Genomic DNA, 25,856 nt, shown 5'->3' on the forward strand with positions numbered 1-25,856 from the left:
GATTCCATTTTGATTCATTTATAGTATTGTTGAGTGTCACCCATTTGTATGGGATTCTTAGTTATTGCTCTACGTATTACATTATAAATATACATATCACAGTCTACCGGTATTGTCTTTTTACCAGTTTGGGTGAAGTATAGAAACCTTACCTTCCTTTACATCCTTCTGTGCTCTCTCATTTATAATATGACATCATTTAAATGTTTCCTTTGCATCCATTTCGAACCACATCAGACAGCGTCATAATTTTAGCTTCAACCATCAAACATAATTTTAAAAAATTGAAGAGGAATATCGTATTTACCCATATTTTCGCTATCCGTGTTTCTTTTTCTCTAATGTTCCAAGTTTCCTTTCTTACTGTTTCCTTTCTGTTTAGAGACGTTTTAGTGTAGATCTACTGGTAAGAAATTCTTAGTTTTCCTTTACCTCGATTTGCCCCTTTCCTGAAGGATATTTTTTCCTGCGTGTAGGATTCGCTATTGAGTTTTTTTCCCCAGCACTTGAAATTCGTGTGCCATTTTACTTTTGGTCTTCAAAGTTTCTGATGAAAAATTTGCTGTTGTTCAGATTGTTTTCCCTCTAGGTAAAGTGTCATTTTTCTTTGGCTGCTTTCAAGAGTTTTTCTTTGTCCTTAGTTATCAGAGGTTTAATTATGATGTGGCTTGGCATAAATTTGGGCTTTATCCTGTCTGGGATTTGCCCAGCTCCTTGAATGTGTAGGTTTTGTGTGTGTGTGTGTGTGTGTGTGTTGTGTTGTGTGTGTGTGTGTGTGTGTGTGTGTCTGTCAGATTTGGGAAGTTTTGCTATTATCTCTTTGAGTTCTTTTTCAAGTGTCCTACTTTCTCTTCTCCGTCTGAGATTCCAATGACGAATGGATGAGATGACTTTCTCTTCTCCATCTGAGATTCCAATGACGAATGGATGAGATGACCTTTCGGGGTGCCAGTCCAACCTAGTTGTCTATGCTCTTGCAATTAGAATGCCTGCGTTCATGAAATAAACCAGACTCGATGATCTCCGTTGGCTGATAACTCTTTTCTGGGTCAGGGATGCCCCCGCTCTTCCCAGCTGCCTCTGGGTATGGGGAGATGGTGTTTTAGTCCAAGTGCCCGTGTCCTGGGGAAAAGGTGGCAGCCACTCTGGCTATTTTGAAATCATTTCCTCTTCTTTCTTTTTATAATGGTCTCTTGACCTAGACATCATGGAGCACTCACTATGCATCCAGAAAATACCTGTGTTAAGGGCTATGGCAGATGGCCACCAACAAGGAGTTAACAGGAGTGGCAGTTTCTCATGGGACACAGATATCTAGGAGGCAGGTGCCACAGGGGGCCCTGCGATGCCAAGCCAGCTCCAGGACTGAGGCGGGGACCATTTCCCACAGGATATAGGCATGCATCACGGAAGACGTGGTATTCGCATGTGCACCGGTGAGGGACTGGCAAATGCCCAGGTGAAAATTGGAAGAAAGGAGACTTGAAACAAAGCAAGTGGTGAGCGCGGAGTCCCCGAAGTGGGAAGGCGGGGGGTGCACTGGCAGCAGGGTCGCGCGGGCTGTAGCAGGAGAGAGAGGTGAGCTGACCCAGACCGCAGAGAGCCTGAAACACCATGCTAAGGATCTGGCTTTTATTTGGTAGGAGTTAAGTGTTTTTTTGTAAAACCAGCGACCTTGCCAGAATTCAGAAGGCTGAAGGGTCACGTGGGAGCGCCTTCCGTCTTTCCTAAGTTCGGATTCATTCCAAGAAGTGGGAGGAGGCTGATATTTGGGCACCTCCCCCCTAGGTGGCTCCTGGGGGCGGGGATGGTAGCAGCCCCATCTTACAGAGGGGACACTGGGAGTTAAGTATTTGACTGCAGAGACTGATTTCCTCTCCGTGTTGATCTTTCTTGTGTAGAAAGGCCCGTAGAAGTTTCTCCCAACTCCCCCCGGGCAGAGTCCGCCTTTTCTTCCTCCTTTCCCTCCAGCAGACACCTGGCAGGTTAAGAGCATTCCTTAAAATCTGTTAAGGGTAAGATGGCATGGATACTTCTGACCTCAAGGCAGGGGGTGACCGGATGACCTCAAGGTCACTCTCATCTTTGGGCGGCTTAGTGCCCATCTTCTCTTCACTGGCTGGAGAGGCATATACTTCCCTCTCATGCTGTCATGGCATCGAAGCTGGGAGGGTCCTCAGAGACACTTAGTCCAACCTCTGGCTTTCTCTGGTGGGAGCCAGCGGCTCAGAGTGGCTACGCCCTCATCCACCGCGACATGTAACACGGGTCACTGGCAGGGTGTGGTCCATTCTGCCTTGCCGACCCCCCCTCAGCATTATTATGTCCCCAGATCTCCATCCCCCTGTATCCCCTCTTACCATGTTTTTCCCCTCAGGTTTTCAACTTTCCCCACAATGTTTTTTTTGCTCCTACAGCACCTGGTCTTCCTGGGTGGTCTCCCATCCAAGTACTAACCAGACCCGACCCTGCTTAGCTTCCGAGATCAGTCGGGATTGGGCATGTTCAGGGTGGCATGGCCGTGGACCACAATGTGTTTTTTAAACCTCCTTTGAATTATGAATAAAACTTCCTTTCTTTGAAATGAGGCTGATCTCCAGATAAACACCTATTGTCTTGCCTGCTTTCATCTGGATAATTTCCGTGTGGCTCATGGAGATGGGTTTGGGCTCAGGTACCTTCCTGGAGTTTGGCTCGGGAAAGATATCCTCGTTTTGTCAAACGCGTCAATAACTTCCTGGTTGGCTGTCTGGCGCAGAACTTCTGGGTCGGGGCCGATGGATCCAGGGAGGTCCTCGCCCAGCTTGGGGAGAGGGAGTCCACTCAGTGGGCTTCCTATAACCTGAGGCCCAGGGCCGCCCCGCTGGAGCCACAGGGAGCAGTGTGCTGTGTATTCTCTGGTGCGGTGTACAGAGCTCTGTCAGAGAACCCCGGCCACTCGGGAGTGACCTGATCTTGGTCAAGCCGATGTCACCTTTCCAGACCTCAGCTTTTCTTGTCTGTGAAATGGCGATAGCGGGGCCCACTCCGCAGGGCTGGCAAAAATGCACCTGCGCCCGTCGCAGACTCAAGGTAAAGGGTCGTCTTTGCTGCCGTTGTCATTATTAGGGCAGCACGGACATTCTCAGACTGACTCTCCAGAGTGAGCTGACAGGAGATGAACTTGAACGCATAGCCCAGAAGGTACGGAGGCGTCCGGTGGGCCGCGGCTCCTGCCCTCAGCCGGCTCTCCCTCCTCGCGCTGCCCCCTCATCCCAGTCCGGAGCCACCTCTGCCACTGCCTGGGAGCTGTTCTGTCAGACACACCCAGCTGGCCTCGGCAGCGTGCGCTGTTTTGGGGGCGGGGAACCCCCACTAAAATGAAAACGAATCCGCAGTTTCTACTAATTTTTCTCGTCCGGTGTTCTTGCTGCTGTGTGGCTTCTGGTAGAGGTTCTGAATCGAATCGTTTGAGGCTTTTGAGCAGCAGGTCTGCACTGGCGAGGGCAGAAGTCTTTGGCTTGTCGTGATTTCTGAGAAGCTGCTTGCTCTCTCTCTCTCAGGCGGGCAGGAGGACCTATGCCGTGGTGTCTGGCTGCTCAACCAGTAATGCTCTGGCCTCGGAACTGGTGGAGTCCAACGACGGACACGAGGAGATCATTAAGGTAAGCCCAGGTCACCTCCGCCTTTCCTCCCGCAGGCACGAGAGAGGGAGTGGCTGACTTTGCCAAAGGGAGCTTGTGGTTCCACTGGGAAGAACCAGACCTGCCATGCCAGTCCCTGGCCGTCTCCTGGAAGGGTCCTAGTTAGCACAGGAGCACATAGTCTATAGCGACTCAGGTGCCAGCCGGCCCTGGGCGTGGGGACGATGGGATGGCCTTTTCAGGTGCCTCCCCACTGTCTATGTTTGGGTGCTGAAGTTCGTACAGACAGATGAGAGGTGTGTTTGTGGAACATATTTGTAAAAATTAAAATAATCTTTCTTATTCCTTTAAAAAAACTCCAGCTTTTTGAGATATGATTCACATACCCTACAAATGACTCAGTTACAATGTGCCATTCAGTGGTTTTTAGTATATTCACAGTCGAGCAACCATCGCCACTATTCATTCTAGAACATTTTCAGTGACTCCTTCCAGCTCCTGGCAGTCACCAAGCTACTGTCTCTGTGGATTTGCCTCTTCTACATATTTCACATAAGTGGAATCTTACAACATGTGGCCTTTTGTGCCCGACTCCTCTTACTTAGCATAATGTTTCCAAGGTTCAGCCGTGTCGTAACATGTCCGTACTTCTTCCTTTTGATGGCTGAGTAATAGTCCCTTGATGGCTATATCACATTTTGTTACCCAATCAATTGATGGACATTTGGGTTGTTTCCACTTTCTAGCTATTATGAATAACTCTGCTATAAATATTCATGTACCAATTTTTGTGTGAACATGTTTTTTGCTCTCTTGATCTATACCTAGGAGTGGAATTACTAGGTCATATGGTAACTCTATATTTATTATTTTGAGGAACTACCAGCCTTTTTTCCAAAGCATCTGCTCCATTTACGTTCCCATCAGCACCAGCCTTTTTTCCAAAGCATCTGCTCCATTTACGTTCCCATCAGCAATGCATGAGGGTTCCAGTTTCTCTGCATCCTTACCAACACTTGTTATTATGTCTTTTTGGTTATCGCCACGCTAGTGGTTGTGAAGTGGTATCATATGCTTGTTGCCCATTTGTATTGATACTTTTTCAATTTTTTTGCCCATTTAAAAATTCAGTTGTGTTTTAATTGTTGAGATGTAAGTGTTCTTTATATATTCTGAATACTAGACCCTTATCAGATACATGATTTGCACATTTTAAAAACTTTTTTCCCATTCTGTGGGTGTTTCCTTTTTTTTTTTTTTTTACCAATTTCTTCATGTTGGACTTTGAAACAAAAGTTTTAATGTGATGAAATCCAATATATATTTTTTCTCTTCTCACTTATGCTTTTGGTGTTGTATCTAAGAAGATTTTGCCTAACCCAATTCCACAAAGATTTATTTGTACATTTTCTTCAAAGAGTTATAGTTTTAGTTCTTACAAATAGATCTACGATCCATATGGGGTTAATTTTATGTACAGTGTGAAGAATGGGTCCAGCTTCATTCTTTTGCACGTGGATATCTGCTTTACCAACATTGTTACAAAGACTGTTCTTTCCTCATTAAATTATCTTAGCATCCTTGTCAAAAATCAGTGGAGTGTATTTTATTATGATTATATTATATTTATATTATATTGTGTAATTATATTATGATTATTTCTGGACTCTCAATTGTATCCTGTTGATCCGCAGGTCTGTTCTTATGCTGGTCTCACCTTGTCTTGATTTCTGTAGCTTAGTAGTGATTTTGTTCTTTCTCAAGATTGTTTTAGTTGTTCTGGGTCCTTCACGTTTCCATATGGATTTTAGGATCAGTTTGTCAGTTTCTGCAAAGAAGCCAGCTTCGATTTTGATATGAATTGCGTTCACGCTATAGCTCAGTTTGGGAGGTATTGCCATCTTAACTGTATTAAGCTTTCCAATCCATGAAAATGGGATGTTGTTCATTTCTTTAGGTCTTTTTTTTATTTCTTTCCATTTCTTTTCCAATTTCAATTTCCTTTCATTGTGTTCTGTAATTTTCAGAATACAATTCTTGAACTTTCTAAAATCAATTTCTAAGTGTTTTTTCTTTTTGTTGCTATTATAAATTGAATTGTTTTCTCAATTTCATTTTTAATTGTTCTTTGCTAGTTTATAGAGATAAAACCACAATATATTTTTTATTTTTGTATATCGATCTTATATTCAATACCTTTGCTGAATTCCTTTATTCGTTCTAAAACTTTTTTTAGTGGATTTTTTGGGATATCCTATATACATGATCATGTCATCTGCAAATAGAGATAATTTTATCTCTTCCTTTGCAATCTAGATGCTTTTAATTTCCTTTTCTTGCTCAAAGTCGTAGCATGGACCTTGAAGAAAGTAAAACTACCCCATAACTCTATCAATGTATCATCGTAAACACTTTATTGAATATCCTCTCAGACATTTTCATACTCATAAGAATTTTTTCAAAAAATAAAACTGTACTATGCACTTTATTCCACGATTTGCTTCCCCCCACCCCAATGGTAGTTTATAACATTCTTCTTGTCCATAAATGTAAATATTTGGCATTCTAATGGCTGCATAGTATCCTATTATAGACACACCATATTTATTTAAGAAATCCCTCATTGTTGGACATTTTGTCTGTTTCTGTTTTTTGCAGCCATGAACAATATTTTGCTGAACATATATGTTGTTAAATGGTGTGTGTGTTTTATAACACAAGTAATAAAGAAACACTTTCTAAATTGTAAAAGATTCAAGCATGGTATACAGAGAAAAATGTGAAAATTCCTTATGCCCCCTTTCCATGAATTTACATATGTGTGTGTGTGTATGTGTGTTTATGCCAGTGTACCTATCTTTATTTTATTAGGATCAATTTTCAAAAGTAGATTTGACAGGTCAAAGAGTAAAAATAGTTTTTAGTCTTCCGATCTGAATCACCAAGTTGCCAACCAGAAGGGTTTTATTTCCCACCTGCGGTGTATGAGGCTGCCTGCATGAAATGAATTTAACCGGAGGTTTCTTACCTAAACAGTGTTCTTTTCCTTATGTTAGGTGTACTTGAAGGGGAAGTCTGGAGACAAGATGATTCATGAGAAGAATATTAACCAGCTGAAGAGTGAGGTCCAGTACATCCAGGAGGTGGGCGCGCCTTCCTTCTGTGAAATGGCCGAAGTCATTTCTCTAAATCTCACATTTTGGGTCTCCCTTCTTTGGTACATTTTGATTTTCTCCCTTCTACTCCCTTCATAACTCCCAGGTGCCATCATGTCCTGTCATGTATCAAATATCATTTCTGACCCTTCCATTAATCAGCAAACACTTATTAAACACCATGAGCCTAGCACTATCCCCAACCATCCTATCTAAAACTGCCAGCTTTACTTCCCCAGCTTTTCTTAACCATCCTGGCACTTGTCTCTATATGACATATTACACGTTTTATTCGCCTTTTGTGTTGTGAGTCTCCTCAGCTAGAATGCTAGCTCCTCAGAGCAGAGGTTTTGCTTATTTTGCTGCTTACGTAGGAGGGACTGGGCCGTGGCCCCACTCGACGTGGGCCCCTCCTCCCTCAGCCAGTGCCCGAACAGTACCTGGCTCCTAGGAGCACGGGCTGGGATGCTGGGATGCGCTCCAAGGTGACTGAGTTAGTGTGCTCGCTTTCCTTATCCAACAGCTAAAGCTTCTCGCTCCCTTCCCAGGCCAGGAACTGCTTGCAGAAGCTCCGGGAGGATATAAGTAGCACGCTCGAGCGAGATCCAGCAGAGCCTCACCGTAGACAGGAGATACAGGTAATAGGAAATGGCCCGTGGGCAGGTCCCCACTGAGCAGGTGGAGTTGTCACCCAGTGGGTGCCGAGTCTTACATCACTGCCAGGAAGGGAGAGATGACAGACAGTGATGGCTTCTCTGAGCGCTCACGCCTTGTTAGGGCACTCCAGCGGAGTCACTGCCGTTTACACCTGTCGGCCCCTGTATAAGTTCACCTCTTCCTAAAACTCTGTCCGATAATTGAATTTACATGAAATAAAATTATCATTATATTATTGGCAAAACTTCCTATCTATAAGGATTCTGGGATCAGTCTTCTTGTAATGCGGTCTTATGAAGCAGTCACCTACAAATCCAAACTTATAAACTGATCTCGCTCAATCTGGGTGACGCCTGTAGTGTAAATGCGAAGTCTTGGTCCTTGTCTGTTGTTTCTGTGTCTATCGCCACCTGTACCCCAGGATGGGGAGATCCTGGAGCTTAGGGTCCGCCCCCGCCTCTGCATCCCCGCGCCCAGCGCCGGGCTGGGATGCAGAAAGTCACCATAAGTGTTCTTCCGACTGAGCTGATTGCAAAGCCTCCTTGGGAGGGACAATCCTGGGATCTGCTTTTCAGCTTTTCTAAAATTCGTGGACAGAAGAGTCCTCAGGGGAGCAGACCTGTCTTTTCCATGACTTCACCCTCATCCTCCTTTAGAGTCTAGTTGTCTCCCTTTCACTTGCGTTTGGTTTGGGGGGGGTGATCCTGCTCCTGCGTCCCCCACCTTCATTCTCCGGAGGGGGACAGCGACCTAGCAGCTAGTGCCAGCCACGTTCCCCTTTGGCGTGGCCGGTTGGCCCTAATGCATTTTGGTTTGGCTGAAGGTAGGACTTTCAGTACCTGCGCTCACATCTGGGAGATGCTTTGTCAGGTGACTGAAGAACACGCTGTGCTCAGAGCCTGGCGGAAAGCCTAGGCCCCTTGTTTGCACAAATGAGCAGTCAGGTGACGAATAATTGAAAAGAATGGCAGCACATGCTGCTTCCCCTTCTGACTTATGCTTTGTCAGCCCTTGTCGGGATGCCCGGGGCAAGGGAAAAACGCTTCGCTTGTGGCAGGCAGCTGCTTGCGTTCCCTGGGCTGCAAGGAACAGGCCTGCACAGTCTCCAGTGAGGGAAGGTTGGAGCCCGAGGCTTCCTTCAGCCTCCCTCCAAGGCCAGCTGCTCCCTCTCAAGATGGCAGCGTTGTCCACTCTTCTCCTTCCCATTTTCTCACAAGGCACCGGAATCTTCCCCCTTCCCCTCCCTCCTTTCTCCTCCCTTCCTCCTTCCCTCCTCCTCCGTTCTTCCTTCCTTCCTTCCTTCCTCCCTCCCTCCCTTATCTTCTTCCTCCTCCTCCTCCTCCTTTTCTCTCTCTTTCTCTCCTATCTATATCTATCTATCTATCTATCTATCTATCTATCTATCTATCTATCTATCTATCTATCTATCATTTAAGATTTGTGCTTTTAGGAGAATAACGTTTCGTAGGTGGTCGCTTGGGACTCTTAACCAGCTTTACTCTTCTTTGAACAGGTGGTGCTAGAAAAGCCCAATGGCTTTAGTCAGAGTCCCCGGACCCTGTGCAGTGGCCCGCCTGAGGTAGGTACCACGGAGAGCAGCAGCGACTGCCACTTAGCCAGGAGCCAGGATGTCCCCTCCCCGATCCCTTTGTTTATCACTTTCTCTCTCTCACTAAATGTGAGAGTAGGACTTACTTGCTGTAAAAATTCAAACAATGGAGAAACATGCAAAGTTCTCCTTTCTGGTCTGTTCCATGGAAGTAACCCCTGTGACCAGATCGAAGTACTTCAAGGGCGGTGCTTCTCAGCCTTCACCGCCCACTGGCATGGCCTCGGGAGCCTTAAGGAACCCAATGCCTGTGTGCCTTTCCTAGGGATGTAACTTAATTGGTCTGGGGGGTGGCCTTGGCATCAGGACTTTGGAAAGCTGTTCGGGTGGTCGTAATGTTTAGCCAAGGTTGAGTACCAGTGTTCTGGAGTGTCTTCGTGCACAGACCACCATATTTGAATATCACATGTATGTATATATGCATAGCTTAATATATGCAATGCACAATTGTTTGTGTATAATATACACATACTTTTCCTACATACAGGGTTGTGATGAATAAATTCCTGGCTTGCTTTTTTATTTATTTAAACTGGCGAGTATATTAGAACCTTCTTTCCATGTTAGTCCGTGTAGATCTACCTCACACTTTTGAATAACAACAGACTTCTTCCTTCTGTGGCTGTACCTTTTTTTTTATTTTTAATGCCCTCCCGCCAGTTTTATTGACATATGATTAACAAACATGACTTTACTTTTAAAAAATGACGTATGTTATTTTTCTTGTGATTATGTAATATAAGACTTGCTTGCTATAGAAAAATTAGGAAATTCAGAAACAAAAGCGAAAAGGAAAAAAACGTCAGTTGTAACCCCCCCAGGCAAAGCCCAGGTGGGCAACATCCCCTTGGTCTCCCCTTCGCTGCAGACGTGTGTTTACGACATCGAGAGGATGCTGTGTGTGGCGTCTCCTTGTACTTGTTGGTTCGGGTGGGTATTTTTCTGGGTCGGGTTCTTCTGGTCTTCACGTATGCGGCTGAATCAGTCCTGCCTGGCAGCCCAAGCCCCATTGTCGACGTTGGTCCCGTCGAGGCCTCCCACTGGCTTTTTTTTTTTTTTTGCCTCTCCCGTCCCTAACCAAAAGCTGCTCACTCTAATATATTCAGTATATGATTTAAATATGCCTATTACATTTTCAGTCTTCATAATGGACTTTTTTCTCTTCATACTATATCATGAAAACTTTCCATGTCTTTAAAAAAGTCTTCTGAGAACACCAGTTGCACGAAGCACATAGTCATGCTCCAGGAGCCTCTTAAATCATCCTCACCTGCCCAGCACCTCAGGCAGAGCTATGGGGACTGACGGGACGACTTCCTGATGGCTAGATTTGGGACGTTGTGCTTCTGGCCGCTCACTTCAGATATGCAGCCTGGACTGTGCCCTTTCCCTGAGTCACCGTGTTTGGCACATGTGCTGTCGGCAACGAGTCATAATGACAACTGGTGTTATCTGGCTGGCTTCTTCTCAGGAGCTCCAAGCCCTACTGGATATTATCTTGTTTTTTTTTTTTGAGGTGGCCCATAAGGCAGGGTGCGGTCAGGAACCTTCCGACTGCTTCACAGATAGAGAAACGAAGGCCCACAGGACTCAGTGGCAACACAGGGACTGAGACCTCACCGCCCCCCTCCCGGCTGAGAGCTCGGCCCTCCGGTTCAGAGGCGTCGCTGCTGCCACTGTGCAGGGCAGGCTTTCCTGTCAGACGCACGGGGAGCTGGTGACTGAGGTGAAGGGGGCGAGACCCTACATGCCAGCTCAGCCCTGGCCGCCCACCTGCACTTGGGCGTGACCGGCCAGAGGCTCCGTGAAACCGATGAGACGTCTTTTCCCTCGTGGCAGAGAAGGGTGCATTGCGGGGAACCTTCTCTTGCCAAGTCACAAGTATGGTGGCCTCACTTTCCCTCCCCTGCTCTGGCTGCAGGTGGACGCCTACACAGAGGGAGATGCCGAGAGCTTGAGGAGGACCGTGAGGGACTTGCTGGCCAAGCTGCAGGAGGCCGAGCGGCAGCACCAGTCAGATCGCGTGGCTTTTGAGGTGAGCTGTGAGATTTGGGGAGGATGAGCCCCGAGGGTGGGGCTGCTGGCTGCAGGTGCCGGCGACTTTCCCAGCGTGGACTTCACATCTTCCCGGCTGCGTGCCATCACCTGGGAAGGCCGGGCCTTGGGACCTGGGGCACTTCCCGTCTGCTTTTCCCTCTCCTGGGTGTTTGTCCGAGGCCAGCCGGTGGTTCGGAGGTCGGCTCCTGCTTCTCTGCTCTGCCGAAGGGCAGCAGCGTGCTGGTCTGGCAGAGCGGGTCAGGCGAACGTCACTTCGCTGAGTCCCACGAGGAGGAGCTACGGGGCTCCAGGCACCGCGTGGGCAGGGCCGGTTCTGGCAGGTTGCCTGGCACAAGACCCATCGTGCGGCCCAGATGCACGGATGAATCTGAGGTCGTAGGAAGAACGGTACCCGTGGAGTCAGGGGACCGTAGATCTACTTTGGCTTTGCCGTGCCGAGTTCTGCGATCTTGAACGAATGTCTCAATTATTGTTAAAAAAGTAACACTAGATTATTATAGAAGAGGAAAAGGATACAAAAATCTATAAGTAGACAGTGAAGGCTCTCCACTATTAAAAGTGCCTGAGGTCTTCCATACTTTCCAGAAAATTCTTTGAATGTAACCTGAGGTACACTGGGCAAACACTGGGCAGTTTTTCTGACTACTGTGTGTGAGAGTCACCATCTGCTATCTGCTGCGTTCATCCACATGTCAGGTGTTTATGTCATAAATATGTAATGCTAGGCTTATGCCCTCCCTGCCCAGGCATGCCGGGAGCTCGTGGAAAGGGGAGGGCAGCCCTGAGCTCTCCCTCGTGAGACCGGGAGGATCGAGGGTGAGGACGCAGGGCACCGAGTGATCGGCTGCATCTGGAGTAGCTGAAGTGCTGTTTGAGCAAGGAATTCAACCTCCCTAAGCATCGGTTTCGACTTTTGCAAAAAGTGGTCGTGACATATCCCTCACGAGTTTTGAGTGTGGCTTGAGGGAGGTAATGTAGGTAAATATGGTCATCACTCTAAGGGGTTTTAGAAATGTGAGCTGCCCTGTGTTCTTCTTAGTCATCAGTCTAACGAGCAGGCTTTCCTCGCCCGAATACTTTGGACTGAGGACGTGCAGGTTAGTGTGGCCTCAGCACAAAGTCGCTGTGCGGCAAGGGGTTTGCCACATCTGTTTCTGATTCCGCAGTTTGGGTGATGGGGTTGGTGATGTGTCGCTTTGGTGGCCAGCTGTTCCCTACTTCCTCGGAGCAGAGGAGGAGGAAGGGGAAGTTGAGGCTGCGGCACTGACCAGACTGAATTTGGGAGAGAAATTTCTGCATGGAGAAGCGTTGAGACGGACTCGATGGCTTTGGCCACACGCGGCGGGCGCTATTAGCGCTGGGTTTCAAAGCTCGAGCGGAAGTGTCCCTAGCAGAAGCCTGAGGCTAGAAGGCCCCTGACGGCTGTCGCCACATGCCCGCCCGTGATTTCTTAGAAGGAGCCACCTCTAACCCCCGAGGTACATAGCAGCCACCTGCAAAGTACATAGCAGCCACCTGCAGTGGGAGGTGCTCCTGGTCCCACTACTGGGGAAGGCCGACGCCCTCCCCTACGCTGAAGAGGTTCCTCTCTGGCAGGGCGGGCTGGGGCTACAGAAGCAGCTGTGGCAGGGGAGTGTCGTTTTCTTTCTCCCTTGTGATCCTACGGTTCTCCGGGGACACTTCAACCTGGGTGCCGTGTTCTGAACAGAAATCAGAGGCCTCGTTTTCAGGTTCCTGCCCACGGGGCCAGCCCCTTCCAGGCTGACGCGGGACATCTGAAGGCTTGCTCAGTCTCTCCTAATAAATCAGACACTCTGGTCTACCTTCCTGAACCTGGGAGTAGGAAGGGCCGGGTCGTCAGTTACCATGACGCCAACCTGCCGTTAAGCACGGTTTCCCGTTTGACTGGCTGCTTGCTGTCAGGACAGGTTTGCAGCGAGTTTGCTCTGGACGGGGCTGGCGTGCAGCGTGGACACGTCCGGCACACGTCACGCTGTGCGTGGCTTGCTTTGCTTTCTCCTCCCTGATTCTGCCTTTGGGAGGAGCTGGACGGACTGGCTGCTGGTGTTCTGTTCTCTCGGGGCTGGTTAGTCTCCCAGAGGTCGCGTGGGGTCTCTGTTGCAGCGATGGGGGGTGGGGTGTCTGGGTGGGGTGACCGGGAAGCATCGAAATGGATGGCGAAGTGCTCGGGCTCCAGTTGTTCGTGCGCCCCGAATAGGTCAGCTGACCTTTAGTCGCGAAAGGACGGACTCAGTGCACGTCAGTTCCATTTCCGATTTCATCAGACAGTGACCGTGCGCTGGGGGCTGTGCCGAGCTCGGGGTGTGCTCCGGGTGCTGCCGGCACGAAGCCGACCATCTTCTTTGGGGCTGCGGCTCCGTGCTCTAAGAGGGCGGGGCCGTGCGTCCTCTGCGGGCGGCCCGGGGAGGAAGGGAGGCGTGCTCTTTACTTTTTCATTCTAAAATTCTGCTTCTGTCCTTTCCAAATGAGTTCGTCATCTTAGATATAAATAAAACCCCGCGAAGTCTTCCCGGTGCGTCGTAGCCCTGGCCTTTGCGTGCAGGCGGCAGGAGGGTGGGAGAGTTAGGGAGCGGACACTTGGAGCTCCCCTGCCCTGGATTCTCGGGGTTCCCATTAGCAGGAAGCCACAGCATTGGGTTGAGCTTGGGCGACGCCCAAGGACGCGGGGACTGGGGGGTTGGAGGGATGGGGGTTGTGATGGTGAGGAGGTGAGGGTGTGGGTGGGGTTGGGGGCATGAGGGGGTTGTGGTGATGACGGTTGAGGGGGTGGTGGAGTCAGCCGCTGGAAAGCGCTGCTTGTGGGTTCTAGGTGTCGCTCCGAAGTGCAGCTCGATGGGCTCTGAGCCAGTGGACCCTGGAAACGGAGTGACTCGGCCGGTCGCCCGAGTGGCCTAGGACAGTGACTGGGAGGTGGCGGGTGCGCGTGCTCGTCAGAGTCACCCCTCTCCCGCCACCGCTCCTGGTTCCCGGGTCTTTCCTAAGCCTTTTATCCACGTTTGCGCTCTTCGCCCCCACGTCACACAGCCCCATCCTGTGTCTTAGGTCACAGTGAGCCGGTACCAGAGAGAAGCAGAGCAGAGTCACGTGGCCCTTCAGAGAGCAGAGGACCGAGCGGGGCAGAGGGAGACGGAGGTCGGGGAGCTGCAGAGGCGCCTGCTGGCCATGCAGACGGTAACCGCCGAGCCCCGCAGAGAGCAGGCTCCCAGGCCAGGGTGCCCGGGGTCACTGGGGGGGCTGTGCAGACCCTCCTCTTCTGAGCGGCTCCGGAAAAGCTTCCTTTGGCCAATACCTGCGAGCACTCTTCAGCCCGGCTGTCATTCAGTTTCAGCCCTCACCAACTGGACTTGAACCCGGTTCCGTTTTAGCCCATTCTGAGACAGCTGCCCTTCATGGGGGCTGAAGACTGTTCTTCAGGAGCCACTCGGCCCGGTTTCTGAGGGGTTGGCAGCCGCAGCTGGCAGGTGGGCCCGGGTAGTACAGCACCAGGCTCTCCTTCTGGGCAGCTGGGTGAGGCCGGGAAGTTTCTGTGTGCTGAGGCTGGGAAGGGCTGTCCCTGACGAGGGATGGCACCCCATCAAACCAGCTTGGCCTGCTGCTCTTCGGCAGCTGTCCAAGGCCCAGGAGGGGCTGAGCCCCAGCGCTGGTGCCCATCTCACCCCGAACTGTTGCACAAGCTGTCACATCACCTCATCCCAGGTTTTCTTTCCTCCGGCCCCTCCAGGAGCATCAGGCCTTACTGGCGAAGGTCAGGGAAGGGGAGATGGCCCTGGAGGAGCTTCGGAGCCAGAATGCTGACTGCCGAGCAGAACAGGAAAAGTAAGGGCCCTGTTCGCCGTGAAACTGGGGTGCAGGGAGGGGAGGGAGGGCCGTGCGGCTCCCAGGGCAGCTAGACATGGGGAAGAAGCTGGTGCTGATGTCAGATCTTCCGGCTCTGACTCACAGTGTGCCTGCTCAGGGTGGGGCCCCGCCTGGGAGATGCTGTTTGGGAGGCTGCCATCACCGGGGAGCTCATTTTCCATGGAGCAATCACCTCAAGAAAAGGTTTTTATGGTCTGAGAGCCAAGGTCGAGTGAGAGCTGGGAAAGCATCCGCCATTGCCGTTGGTCGTTTTCCCGGATGTGGGTGGGGTGTTGTCACACCACGGTCTCCCCCGCCAAAGCAACTGACTGCAAACTATTCGAGGGTGAAATCGGGTAACTTCCTCACAAATCAAGCTGGTGAAAAATACAACGAGCAGCTTCATGAAGAGATGCGGATCTTCCTTTCACGAGGGCCACCAGTCTAGTGGCACAGAGGGCATCTCTGAGGTCCTTTCTACTCCGGGGTTCGATGGCCTTGCAAATTCCCCCCAGTCAGAGGGGATCGGAGGCCCCAGACCAGTGAAACCTACAGAGTAAAGATTGGGCCATTCTGGACTTTCAAGAATTGGGAAATTCTTTATGCTGTTGGCAATTAATAAATAAGATCTCAAATGGTAAATCAAATTTAACACCAGCACGTTGGGTCTGAACTCCATTGTATGAGTTGGACCTTTTTAAGTTCAACAGACATTACCTGAAGGGCCTTCTAAAGAATTCCAAGATTAACAGACAGACATAAACCTGGCCTTCGTGGACCCCTCGGCCTGCTGGGGGCATTTTCTGTCCTTAGGGATGAGCGTGATCTGGGCCCGCCCAGCAGGGAAAGCGCGGATATGTAGCCTCATTTCTCACTTGACTCCAGAGCAAGAATTGCCTCAAATTGCTCAGCACTCCCTCTTGCTCAGTGGCGGGGTTCCCACGGGCAGGCGACTAGAGGACGAAACGGGAGAAACGAAAAATGACCAGATGATCCAAAACCGAGGCTTGGGGATGGCGAGTAATAGCTACGCATCATCAGTGCTGATTTCTAAATGAAAAGAGACAGAGAGAGGACATTGGAGAGCTGAGGGTGGGAACTTCGAATGTTTGAAGCTTAGGCAGGTTGTTGGGGGACTCAGATTGCGTTACGCCCCACCTCACCCCCAGAACTGCCCACCTGCTGGCAGCAGGCACCTGTCTGCTTCCTCAGGCAGAACCGGAAGGGCCTGGGTACCGAAGTCTTCAGAGGTCTGAGGTCTAGGACACTTTCCCCTGCCGCTCGACCTTTGGGGATCTTAACGGAATCAGGAGACTTAGCAACAGACTTGTGTGAAGAGGCCGTAAGGGTCCTCAGATCCCACCTCCCTCTTGGCATGAAACCCCTGCCACCAGCTCGATGGCGTTGGCGTCATAATCCCAGCTCCTGCCCGATCCTTTCCTGGTTCGAGGAGCTCCTCACGCACGAGGCAGCCCACTTCTGACAGCGTTAGTACTGAGACGTCTCTGTGTTTACTTAAGAACTGCTCCCTGGGAATGCCCACATGTTGGCTCCAGTTTTGCCCTCTAGAGCTTTCCAGAAGGACTTATCCCTTCTCAGTCCCCTCGTTCGGACATGATCTCTGGGGATGTCCTATGGTGTCCCTGCCCACTCCTTAGGGCTGACGGGGCCTCGGGCGGGGGGGATCGCAGCTGATGGAACCCCGCGCCCAAGGGGCCGGGCGGACAGAGTGTCCTTCCCGCTCGCCTCAGCTTTCTGATCTTTACCCTCAGGGCAGCGGACCTGGAAAGCGAAGTGGCCAGGCTGCGGGAGAAGATCCACCACTTAGACGACATGCTCAAGAGCCAGCAGCGGAAAGTGCGGCAGATGATAGAGCAGGTGCGCAGGCCAAGGCCAGCCGCCCCGCCTGCCGCCCCGCCTGCCTCCCCTCCCCGCCTGCCTCCCCATCCCCGCCTACCTCCCCTCCACAGCCTCCCCCTTCCGCCTGCCGCCCCGCCTGCCTCCCCGCCTGCCTCCCCGCCTGGGGCTCAGACGCCCCGCCTGGAGGCTGGCCCCCCCAGGCCCCGTTTGCTTGGCACGTCCGCCCGCTGTTTTTTTTTCTCCTGGGAATTCGGCTTATATGCATAAGTAAAACATTTATGGCCACTGGTTACTAGGATTTGCTCTCCTTTCCTGCATTTTTGGTCATTTGCTTCTCCTTTCTCAATGAGAAAAGAAGGAAAAGGTTAATTTCTCTTATACTTGGAAGAGGGATGGTAAGTGACTAATAAAGTCACAACAAACTCCCTTATCTGTGTGCAGATTATCAAGTCCATCCCTCCTGGCAGGTTTTCCCCCACTTCCCCCCGCCCCAGCTTAAGGGCGGCATCCTCAGGATATACTGATTTGCAGAATTGTTTTGAAAACTTAAGATGCCCTAAGCGGGAGGGCATCTTAGCCGCATGTCAGCGCCGTGAGGGTTAGGATTTTCCCGTTTTGTTCACTGCCATTTCCCGTCGTCTAGCACAGGGCCTGTCGTATAGTAAGCACTCAATAAATATTTCTTAAATGAATAAATAACTTGTATTTCCCGAAGTCAAATAGAATGGTTTTTGAATCATCCACTATTTTGGATTATGAGGATGATGTTCCCCTCCCCTGGGATCATCAGTTTAATAGTGAGGGAGACGAGGCTTTTACAGATAAGGTTACAAGCGAGTCACGCGTGGTTCAAACCCTGCCTTTTGGCTCTGCTGGCTCCCCTGGCATGGGGCGAAGTTCGATGAGCGTGTAATGAGTCATTTCAAAATGAGCTCCAGTGTCTCTCTTACCTTTGCAGCTCCAGAATTCAAAAGCTGTGATCCAGTCAAAGGACACCACCATCCAGGAGCTCAAAGAGAAAATCACCTACCTGGAAGCAGAGGTTTGTGTGCTGGGCCACCCCGGGAAGGGAGCAGACTCTCGGAGGGAGGGCTGGGCGGGAGGAGGGAGCTGCTGCTCGGAAGTCAGGACCTAGGGTGGTTGGTCCATCTTCAGATCAGCTGAGTAAACATTTTCTGAGAACCATCAGAAAAGGTCAGACCCGTCCCCACCCTGAAGGGCTGCATCATCATGGTACAAGCCCCGTGCCCTGGCAGCGTGGGGACAGGCCCTTCATTCTGACCATGAGCTTGGCAGGGGAGCTGACGACGGAGCTGTGCTTTGAAGGCAGAGGCCTCCGTTAGGTGGACTCTTCTCCATGGCTCGTTTAGCCGATGAGTTCTTCCTAACTGCCGCCTTCCCTCAGAGCCCCTCCCGCCCCCTGACTGCCGAAAGATCGCTTTGCAGCCGCTGTGCGCAGATTAAAAGGGGGGGAGAAAAAGGAAGGGAGACACGGCTCTTGATCTTCAGGGAGTTTGCAGTCTCGACTTAGAGATAAAATACATTTAAAAACTAAAAGGTCAAAAAACTGCTTTATAGAAGAGCATATCGACAGGTGCAACTAAATATCTCGGCTGACTCCAGGAAATGACCCATGCTGCACAGAGCCGCTGAGGGGACACATCCTCAGGAGGGACGGGGGCCGGTATTGGAGGAAGAGGTCCTGGGGTGGTGGCACACGTGGCAGGGACGGGGGTGACAGCAGCAGCACACACACACACAGAGGTGGGGAGACCGGAACGAGCAAGTTAACATGTGACCAGTGGCAAGCCAGAGAAAGGCCAGTTCTAACGTCACAGCTTGTGTCACAGAATTTAGAGATGCACGACCGGATGGAACACCTGATCGAGAAGCAGATCAGTCACAGCAACTTCAGCACCCAGACCTGGGCCACGACAGAGAACCTGGGCAGGTGAGTGGGTGGGCGCGGGGCGGGCCCAGGAGAACCTGGGCGGGTGAGTGGGTGTGCGCGGGGCGGGCCCAGGAGGCAGTGCAGGAAAGCGGGGCAGGGACCGGCCGTGGGAGACTTTCGGGGTGAGGGCAGGGACGAGGCTCTCTGCAATGCAGCTTATTCTCTCGGTCTCTTAATCCGACCCATTCTCCGCCCGGACCGTTTTCTAAGCAGGTTAAAGTAGAACCTGCTCCCACACCCCCGGGCGGCCCACCAACAGCCGCTGGAGGTGTATGAACCCCAAAACCGTATGCAGAGATCGTGTGTGTACAGTACGGGTGCATTTCCAGGAGGAGGGGCTTCCCCACCACCGTCCCCCACCCCCAGGAGATTCCCGGAAAGGTCTGAGACTGAAAAGTCAGGAATCCTAGTTAGGACTCCACTTCTCAGTCATTCGATTGCTCTCGCGGATTCCCTGCCGCCAGAAGGAAGTGCCACCTCCGAGTCGTCCCTTAGGCGTCACCGACCGTGGCTGTTTCAGAGCGTTCGGGACCCACGTGCTTCGCGTGGAGTAGCGCGGGACTCAGTGTGTCCGGTTCCTTTCCAGCGTCAGGATAGCCAAGCCCCCCAGCCCGAAGCCCATGCCGCTCATCCGCGTGGTGGAAACATGAGCTGCCGGACGCCGTCGCCGCCGATGCAGCCGCCGCTCGCCTGCAGAGGAGCCCGCCACCCCCGCCGGCCGTTGGACTGACTTCGACTTTCCGCCTGTCCCCCCGCCGCACTCAGGACTTGGGGCTCGCGTGCCCCGCTGTCCCCAACTCCCGTCCTCCGTGTGCCGGGCGCGTGGAGGACGAGCCCCGCCTGGGAGGTGGCACGCGGCCGCAGGAGCCAGGGCGCTGTCCTCGTCCCGGCGGTGACCGTTTTTTTCTTAGAGCCTCTCTCCTGGTGCAGACCGGAGTCCAGCCGCCCCAGAAGCAGGCCCTCCCCCAGGCGGGAGAGGCCAACAGGCGACAAAACTGGCCTCAGCCCTAGAAGCTGGAGGCACAGATATCCATAGTGATCGGAGAGTGTCCTGGGGGAACGAAGTTCCTTCCTCAAACGCCACTGAGGTCTTCACAACAAACTTTGTTTTCCTCCTTGCTCCGCCCTCAGCGCGAGCTGACCCAAGCCCCCTTCGGATGGAAAACCGGCCACCTCGCCATGACGGGCCCGCCTGTCTTTCTGGGGAGGACGGAATTTACATTCACGGAGTAGCTTTTAGCAGAAAGGTCCTGTAGCGACACAGACAGTTACATGTAACTCTGCCGTGAAGACGCCCAGAATCCCTTAGGGTTTTCCCCGAGGACGCGGTACGGAGTCCACCTGCCTTCCTGACTGACTCGGAGCCTAAAAACTGTTTTCACTGGGTTCCATCCATCTCAGCGAAACTCTCGTATTTATTTTGCTAAGTTATTGGTGTTTTGCTTATAGCTCGTGACCGATTCTGCGCCAGGGTTCGACAGCCTTCTCTTGCAGTGTTTGGATTTGCTTGACATTGGGACAGGTGTTCCCACGGGACGTTGTTTCCAAATGACATCGTCGTAAAGATTTCTCTCTCTCTTCGCCTGCTTCTTTCGGCTTCCTCCTCCACGCCCCATCTGTAGCTCAGGAAGGCCTGGCATTTGCCCTGAGGCCTCGGGTCCGAGCATGTTGTTTGGGGGAAGAGGGCCATAGGGACCTTTGGGGAGGCGTTGGATTCTCCCGCTGACCGCTCCGCATCCCTCTGCTTCCGAGTTGGTCTGTTACCCTGGTCTGAATGACCGCCACTTGTGTTTCCCTAGGGTCCTTCCTGCTAGGAGCTCAATTAGCATCCGCATGTGGTATTAGAGCACAGAAAGCTTACAAGTCAGCATAGATTAAGTCTTCGGGTTCTGTTTGGCTCCGACCCGGAAGCCTTACGTCTGTGCTTCTGTCGCATTCTGGCTTCGTCGTAGTGGTGTCGTGGTTGCTTTACGCAGGTTTCATTCGTGAAACGGGGGTCAGACCCGCACAAGCTCCGTTGGGCCCTTCCGGTTCCGATGTTCCTTCCTGCGGCGTGTTCTCCGTGTGGTGAATTTAGTACATTATACGTGTGTGTCTCTTTGAGTGCCTGGCCTCGTTTCTTTTTACATTTCAGGGCGGGTGAAAGAGCATGATTTTAGTGCCTCTCGAAGATGGGCACCCGGTTGTCCTCATCTGGGAGGTGTGGTCCACACTGTGAGGTGAGGACCCTGCGGCGTGTGGGGAGTTGGGACGTCCCTGCTACACAGCTGGGCTCCGCGGCCTGAGCCCTCGTGAGCTGAGGCGGCCCCGACCTTCGCTTTGCCCCTGTCTGGGGCGGGGGCCTTGTGGGGCCCCTAAGCGAGCCAGTGTGTCCTCAGTTGAGGAAGAGCTGGCCAGAGTTCTCGTGATTAGAGATTCGCCGAGAGCACTGGAAAAAGACAAGTAATTCCACGTTCTTTGCAGAAATGACAGTCACTCTGGACATGCCACCTACAGCCACTCCAGACTTTAGTTTCTTGCTATTATCTCTGGGCATCGTTCAGTTAGTCCAATGATCTTTTTCTTTCTGCCAAGAATGCAGTTGACTAGGGACGTAGCTGGATTTACACAAATCTTCTCTGGACCAAAGGACCTGGAAATGCAACCCCCTTCACCCCTTGCTAGACCCCCTTTCTCCTTTAATTCAAAGAACGTAAATTTTCTCTTAGAATTTTTCTTCCCCTCTCTCTGGGTTTCAGAACGCGTGGGAAACCTGCTCCAGGCCTGGGTCTGTCTTCTGAAGACGGTCCGGCTTGGCGGGGTGTATCTAGACTGCGCTTGTTCTCAGAACGTTGAGAGGTGGAGCAGAGCGGGGTCGCCTCAGGTGCCAAGAAGGCGTGCCGGGCTGGAGGAAGCCCGAGAGAGTGAGTGCCCGCCAAGCGGAAAGGGAGGCTCTCTCGCCTTGGGCCTGGAGGGCTAAGCAGAGATCCAGGCTGGAGATAATCACATGGTCCGAAGACACAGTGGAGACTAGAACCGCGGCACCGAGGGATTCCTGGGCCAGAGAAGTGGCTCTGGTGACTTTTCCTGAGTTTGGTTGTATGGCTGCCTCCGAAGCGAGCGGGGGGCTAAGGCGGGCCTCGGGGAGGAGGAGGTGGTTGAGGGAAAGGTAGTTTATATCTTGGCGGCCTTTTCAAGTGGAGATGGACAGGGAGCGGGGAGGAGAGTGAGGTAAGGCCCAGGGCCTGGGGAGGTGTGGTGACTTCAGGGGCCTCTTCATTGCCTGATTGCCCGTGTCCTGTCATCCGTAAGCCAACTCCCCTGTGCCTCTTGAATATTTGTGGAGGGGAGATTTAGTCTGACTCCCTGGGACCTTTGCCACGAAGACCAGTTTCTTTGAGCTGCCCAAACACGCAGCTGTCATCAGCAGCCTCCCGTAAACTGGGAGCAGCAGCCCGATGTAGGAAAAGCAGCTTACAGGAGCACTCCTTACCCCCCGAATGCCCCTGTCCCCCCAACCTCTTCATTTGTCCCGTCCCCTAATCGGGGGAAAAAAGAAAAAGCCTAATAAGGACATGGTGTTTCAATCAAACAATGTATCTGGATTTTTTAAAAACTCGCGTTTCTAAAGCTAAAAGTTGATTTTCTCATTTTCATCTCTATTTAAAACAACCTTTCACTTTGAAACAGCCCAAGATTGACTCTGGAAAGATGATCTGACATATTTGAACGAGGAGGGTGACTTCCCCTGGGGTAGAGGAGCACCCCTCTCTTTCACGGGGTCTTCGCATTGTGTTGTTGGTTTCTGTGGGCCTCCAACCAGCCCCTGGGCACCCTCATTCCTCAGAGCCAAGCTGTGGAGTTTGGGCCTGAGCTTGTTTGGGCTCTGACCCAAGAGATGTGAGCCTGGGGCTCTTGGCCTCTTTTCCATGCTTCAATTTAGGAGTCTGGCTTTGCAAGGAGAAATTGTTCCCTATCTTCCCTGTCCTAATTCTATACACCATGGCCTCAAAACTCAGCGTTGGAGACCTAAATATTCTGCAGCCCCTCCTTTTCCAAGGAAAACCCTTGTCCAGGCTGAGGGTAAAGGAGAGGTTTTATAAAGGCGAGCCAGGTCTGGTTCCATGAGCTCTGGAGGTTGGCAGGGAGAGCGTTGAACTCCAGCCTTTCTGCTAGAATCTTCCCGGGAGACCTTGGGCTCGTAGTACTGAGGGTACATGGTGGCAGCATGATTCCTTCCTGACGGGGTGTTGGTCACCAAGTCTTACACCTTGGGATCTTGGCCAGGGAGAAGGAAGTCATTTGTCCCCATGCCTTAAACCACCAATTCAGTGCTAATGGCACCCCTAAGCCTTTCCTCCCTCTCCCCAGTATCCCAGCTCAAACTCACATGTGTCTGCAGGAGTTTGGGGACCCTTACATCTGCTTCATATCTGTGTGTGTGCGCAGTGTGTGTGTGTGTGTGTGAGAGAGAGAGAGAGAGAGAGAGAGAGAGAGAGAGAGAGAGAAATGGCCGACTGTGTAAAATATATTATTTCGAAAACACTGGCATTTAGGAAAAACTCGGTTTTCTGCCTGTTTGTCTCCTGCACTGCTTGTACACAACATGTCACTCTGAAATGTCCGGTCGGGGTTCCCCGACACCATGTGATTCTCTGTGACACCGGCTGGGTGTCCTACAATTTAACTATTCTGATGCTGTCTATGTGGAGAGAGTGTCAAATCCCACAGGTGAAGGGCTCGGTCCCATGAGACTCCCCCGACTTCAGACATCGATCGCGAGTAGTAGGTCCCCAGGTTACCCACGACTTCGGTCCGACTTGGCTACAGATTGGAGGTTCCCATGACCCCCTGTCTCCCACCCCTGGCTTTGGTTAATTTGCTAGAGCGGCTCACAGAACTCAGGGAAACTTACATTTACCAGTTTGTCGAAGGGTGTGATAAAGAATTAGATGAGCATCCAGATGAGGAGATAAGTAGGGTGAGGTCTGGGAGAGCCCTGAGTGCAGGAGCTTCTGTCCTGTGGAGCTGGAGTGTGTCACCGTCCCGATGTAGATGTGTCACCAACCGCACACTACTGGGATTCTGTGGAGGCTTCCTCACGCAGGCAGGATCGATTATTAACTCCATCTCCAGCCCCTCTCCCCTCTCTGGAGGAGGCGGGTAGGGCTTCCAATCATGGCTTGGTGACCAGCCCCCACCCAGGAGCCACCCAGAGTCACCTGATGAGAACCAAAGATGCTCCTAGTGCTCTATCGCTTAGGAAGTCACAAGGGTTTTAGGAACTTTGTGCCTGGAACCAGGGGTAGAGACCGTATCTGTGTTTTCTACTGTCTCACCCTCATGTGTAGGACAGCCCTGGATCAGGTAGCTTCTCGGGGTCGGGAGGTCTGAAACCGACTTCCTTCCCAACTGCCTCTCCTATTCAATCTCTCCCACTTTCTCTTAGTAGAGAGACTCCTTCAGTGACTCAGGCCAGAAATTTTGAAGTCATCACCTTTTTCACTCCCCTTTCCCTTCCCTTATCCCTTACATCCAGTTTGTCAACAAGTCTTACCGTTTCCTCGTTCGAAATCTCTCTCAGACTCGCCCTGTTCCTCAGCCAGTCATGAAGCCTGGATGACAGAGGCCGGTCCTCGCTGGTCCTCCACCTTCTAGTCTAACCTGCCGCAGATCCACTCTTCTCACCACTTGCATTTGAATCTTTCCCAAATACTGCTTCATCCTATCCATCAGGGTTATTTAGCCAGGACGAAAGAAGGCTGATGGGAAATACCATAGCAGTCTCGAAAGCGGTGAAAATTTGTCCTGAAGGAGAGGTGGTTTCACTCTGTCCGGTTCCAGAGGACAGAACGCAGACCTGTGAGTGGCACTTGCAGGAAGAAACCAAAGAATGCCTTGACAATGAGTGTCAGCTGGACTGTCCCATCAACTTACTGAGTTTCCCTACATACATGAGGAATACCCCAACTAGAAAACAACCTGAAATACCAAATACCTAGAAATAATCTTTATTTGAAATGTCAATGATCCATGTGAAGAAAGTGACTAACTTTTGTTGAGAAATATGGGAAAACTTAAGAAAGAATAACTTCCCTGGTTGGTAAAGTTGAAACTGTAAAGGTGTCAATTCTCCATTTATTTTAGGCTTCATGTAAGTACAGTGAAAGTCCCAATAGTCCTGTTAGAATTGAACAGAATTATTTTTAAATTCGTCTAGAAGAATAAACAGAGGAGATGGTAAAGAAAACTTTGAAGACAGCTTAATTGGGAGGAGTATTAGCCTTCACAGATGTATAACATTATATAGCTATATACATCAATTTAACAGACAAGCTAGGCAGAAATAGACCGAATTTTATTTATAAAGGACAAGAGAAGCATCGTAACTCAATGGGGAGAAATGTATTTGAACAGTTGGTTAAAATTTTGAAAACAAAAACAGGAACCTCTAACCACAAACAGTACACCTAAATACATTCTAGGTAAATTATCACAACTTAACTGTAGAAAAAGGAGAAGAAAATACAATTGAATGTCAACTCTGAGAGGAGATCCATTTAGAATTTTAGTATTAAAGGTCATGAAGATCAATTACATCTCAATAAAAAAATAAAGGTCATGAAAGAAAATATGTTAGTTCATAAAAATATAAAACTTCTGAATTAAAAAACTAAAGAAGGCCAAAAGAATGAGGAATTATTAGCGGCAAATACGATGAAGAGGCAACATTTTTATGGATAAGCTGAAACGAATTGCCAAAAATACAAAGATCTTCCTAGATGGCCGTCAGGACGAGTTCATCTTCTTTCTCCTGCATGTATTTATTAAGTGCCTTCTCTGGACAGCCCTCCCTCCACACTTCGAACTGAGGATTCCAGTAGGGTCATGGTAGTGAGCGAGACAAGTGTGGTCCTGCCTTCGGAGTCGTTAACGTTAGGCGGGACAGTGTGGATTGCAAGTCAGAGAAATGAGATGCCACCAGGCTTAAACAGTAACGGATCAGTCCCACCGGCTCCGGTGACAGGAAAGCCCAGAAGTGCTGTCTTTAGGCTCAGGTGAGCCCCTCACAGAGCACGTTGCGGCCTCCCCAGAGACCTAGCTTC

At 50.8% G+C, this 25,856-nt stretch overlaps 1 protein-coding gene and 1 pseudogene across 2 annotated transcripts in view; one reads left to right on the forward strand and one right to left on the reverse strand.

The window, feature by feature from the left end:
* TUFT1 (tuftelin 1) overlaps positions 1–20,874 on the forward strand; it is a 31,800-nt gene extending 10,926 nt beyond the window's left edge. The window contains exons 2-12 of one of the 2 annotated variants that reach the window (XM_039841624.1): positions 3,543–3,644; positions 6,680–6,766; positions 7,327–7,416; positions 8,949–9,014; positions 10,966–11,079; positions 14,166–14,294; positions 14,845–14,939; positions 16,733–16,838; positions 17,779–17,862; positions 18,671–18,771; positions 19,358–20,874. In XM_039841624.1, the coding sequence (XP_039697558.1) occupies positions 3,543–3,644; positions 6,680–6,766; positions 7,327–7,416; positions 8,949–9,014; positions 10,966–11,079; positions 14,166–14,294; positions 14,845–14,939; positions 16,733–16,838; positions 17,779–17,862; positions 18,671–18,771; positions 19,358–19,421 (1,038 nt within the window). In that variant the 3' untranslated portion in view covers positions 19,422–20,874. The remainder of the gene's footprint in view (positions 1–3,542; positions 3,645–6,679; positions 6,767–7,326; positions 7,417–8,948; positions 9,015–10,965; positions 11,080–14,165; positions 14,295–14,844; positions 14,940–16,732; positions 16,839–17,778; positions 17,863–18,670; positions 18,772–19,357) is intronic. The other variant, XM_039841625.1, reaches the window with a different exon arrangement.
* On the reverse strand, positions 2,409–2,527 carry LOC120585364 (uncharacterized; annotated as a pseudogene).
* Positions 20,875–25,856: the final 4,982 nt, after the last annotated feature.

Source organism: Pteropus medius, unplaced genomic scaffold, assembly GCF_902729225.1.
Source record: "Pteropus medius unplaced genomic scaffold, Ma_sr-lr_union100, whole genome shotgun sequence".
NCBI lineage: Eukaryota > Metazoa > Chordata > Mammalia > Chiroptera > Pteropodidae > Pteropus > Pteropus medius.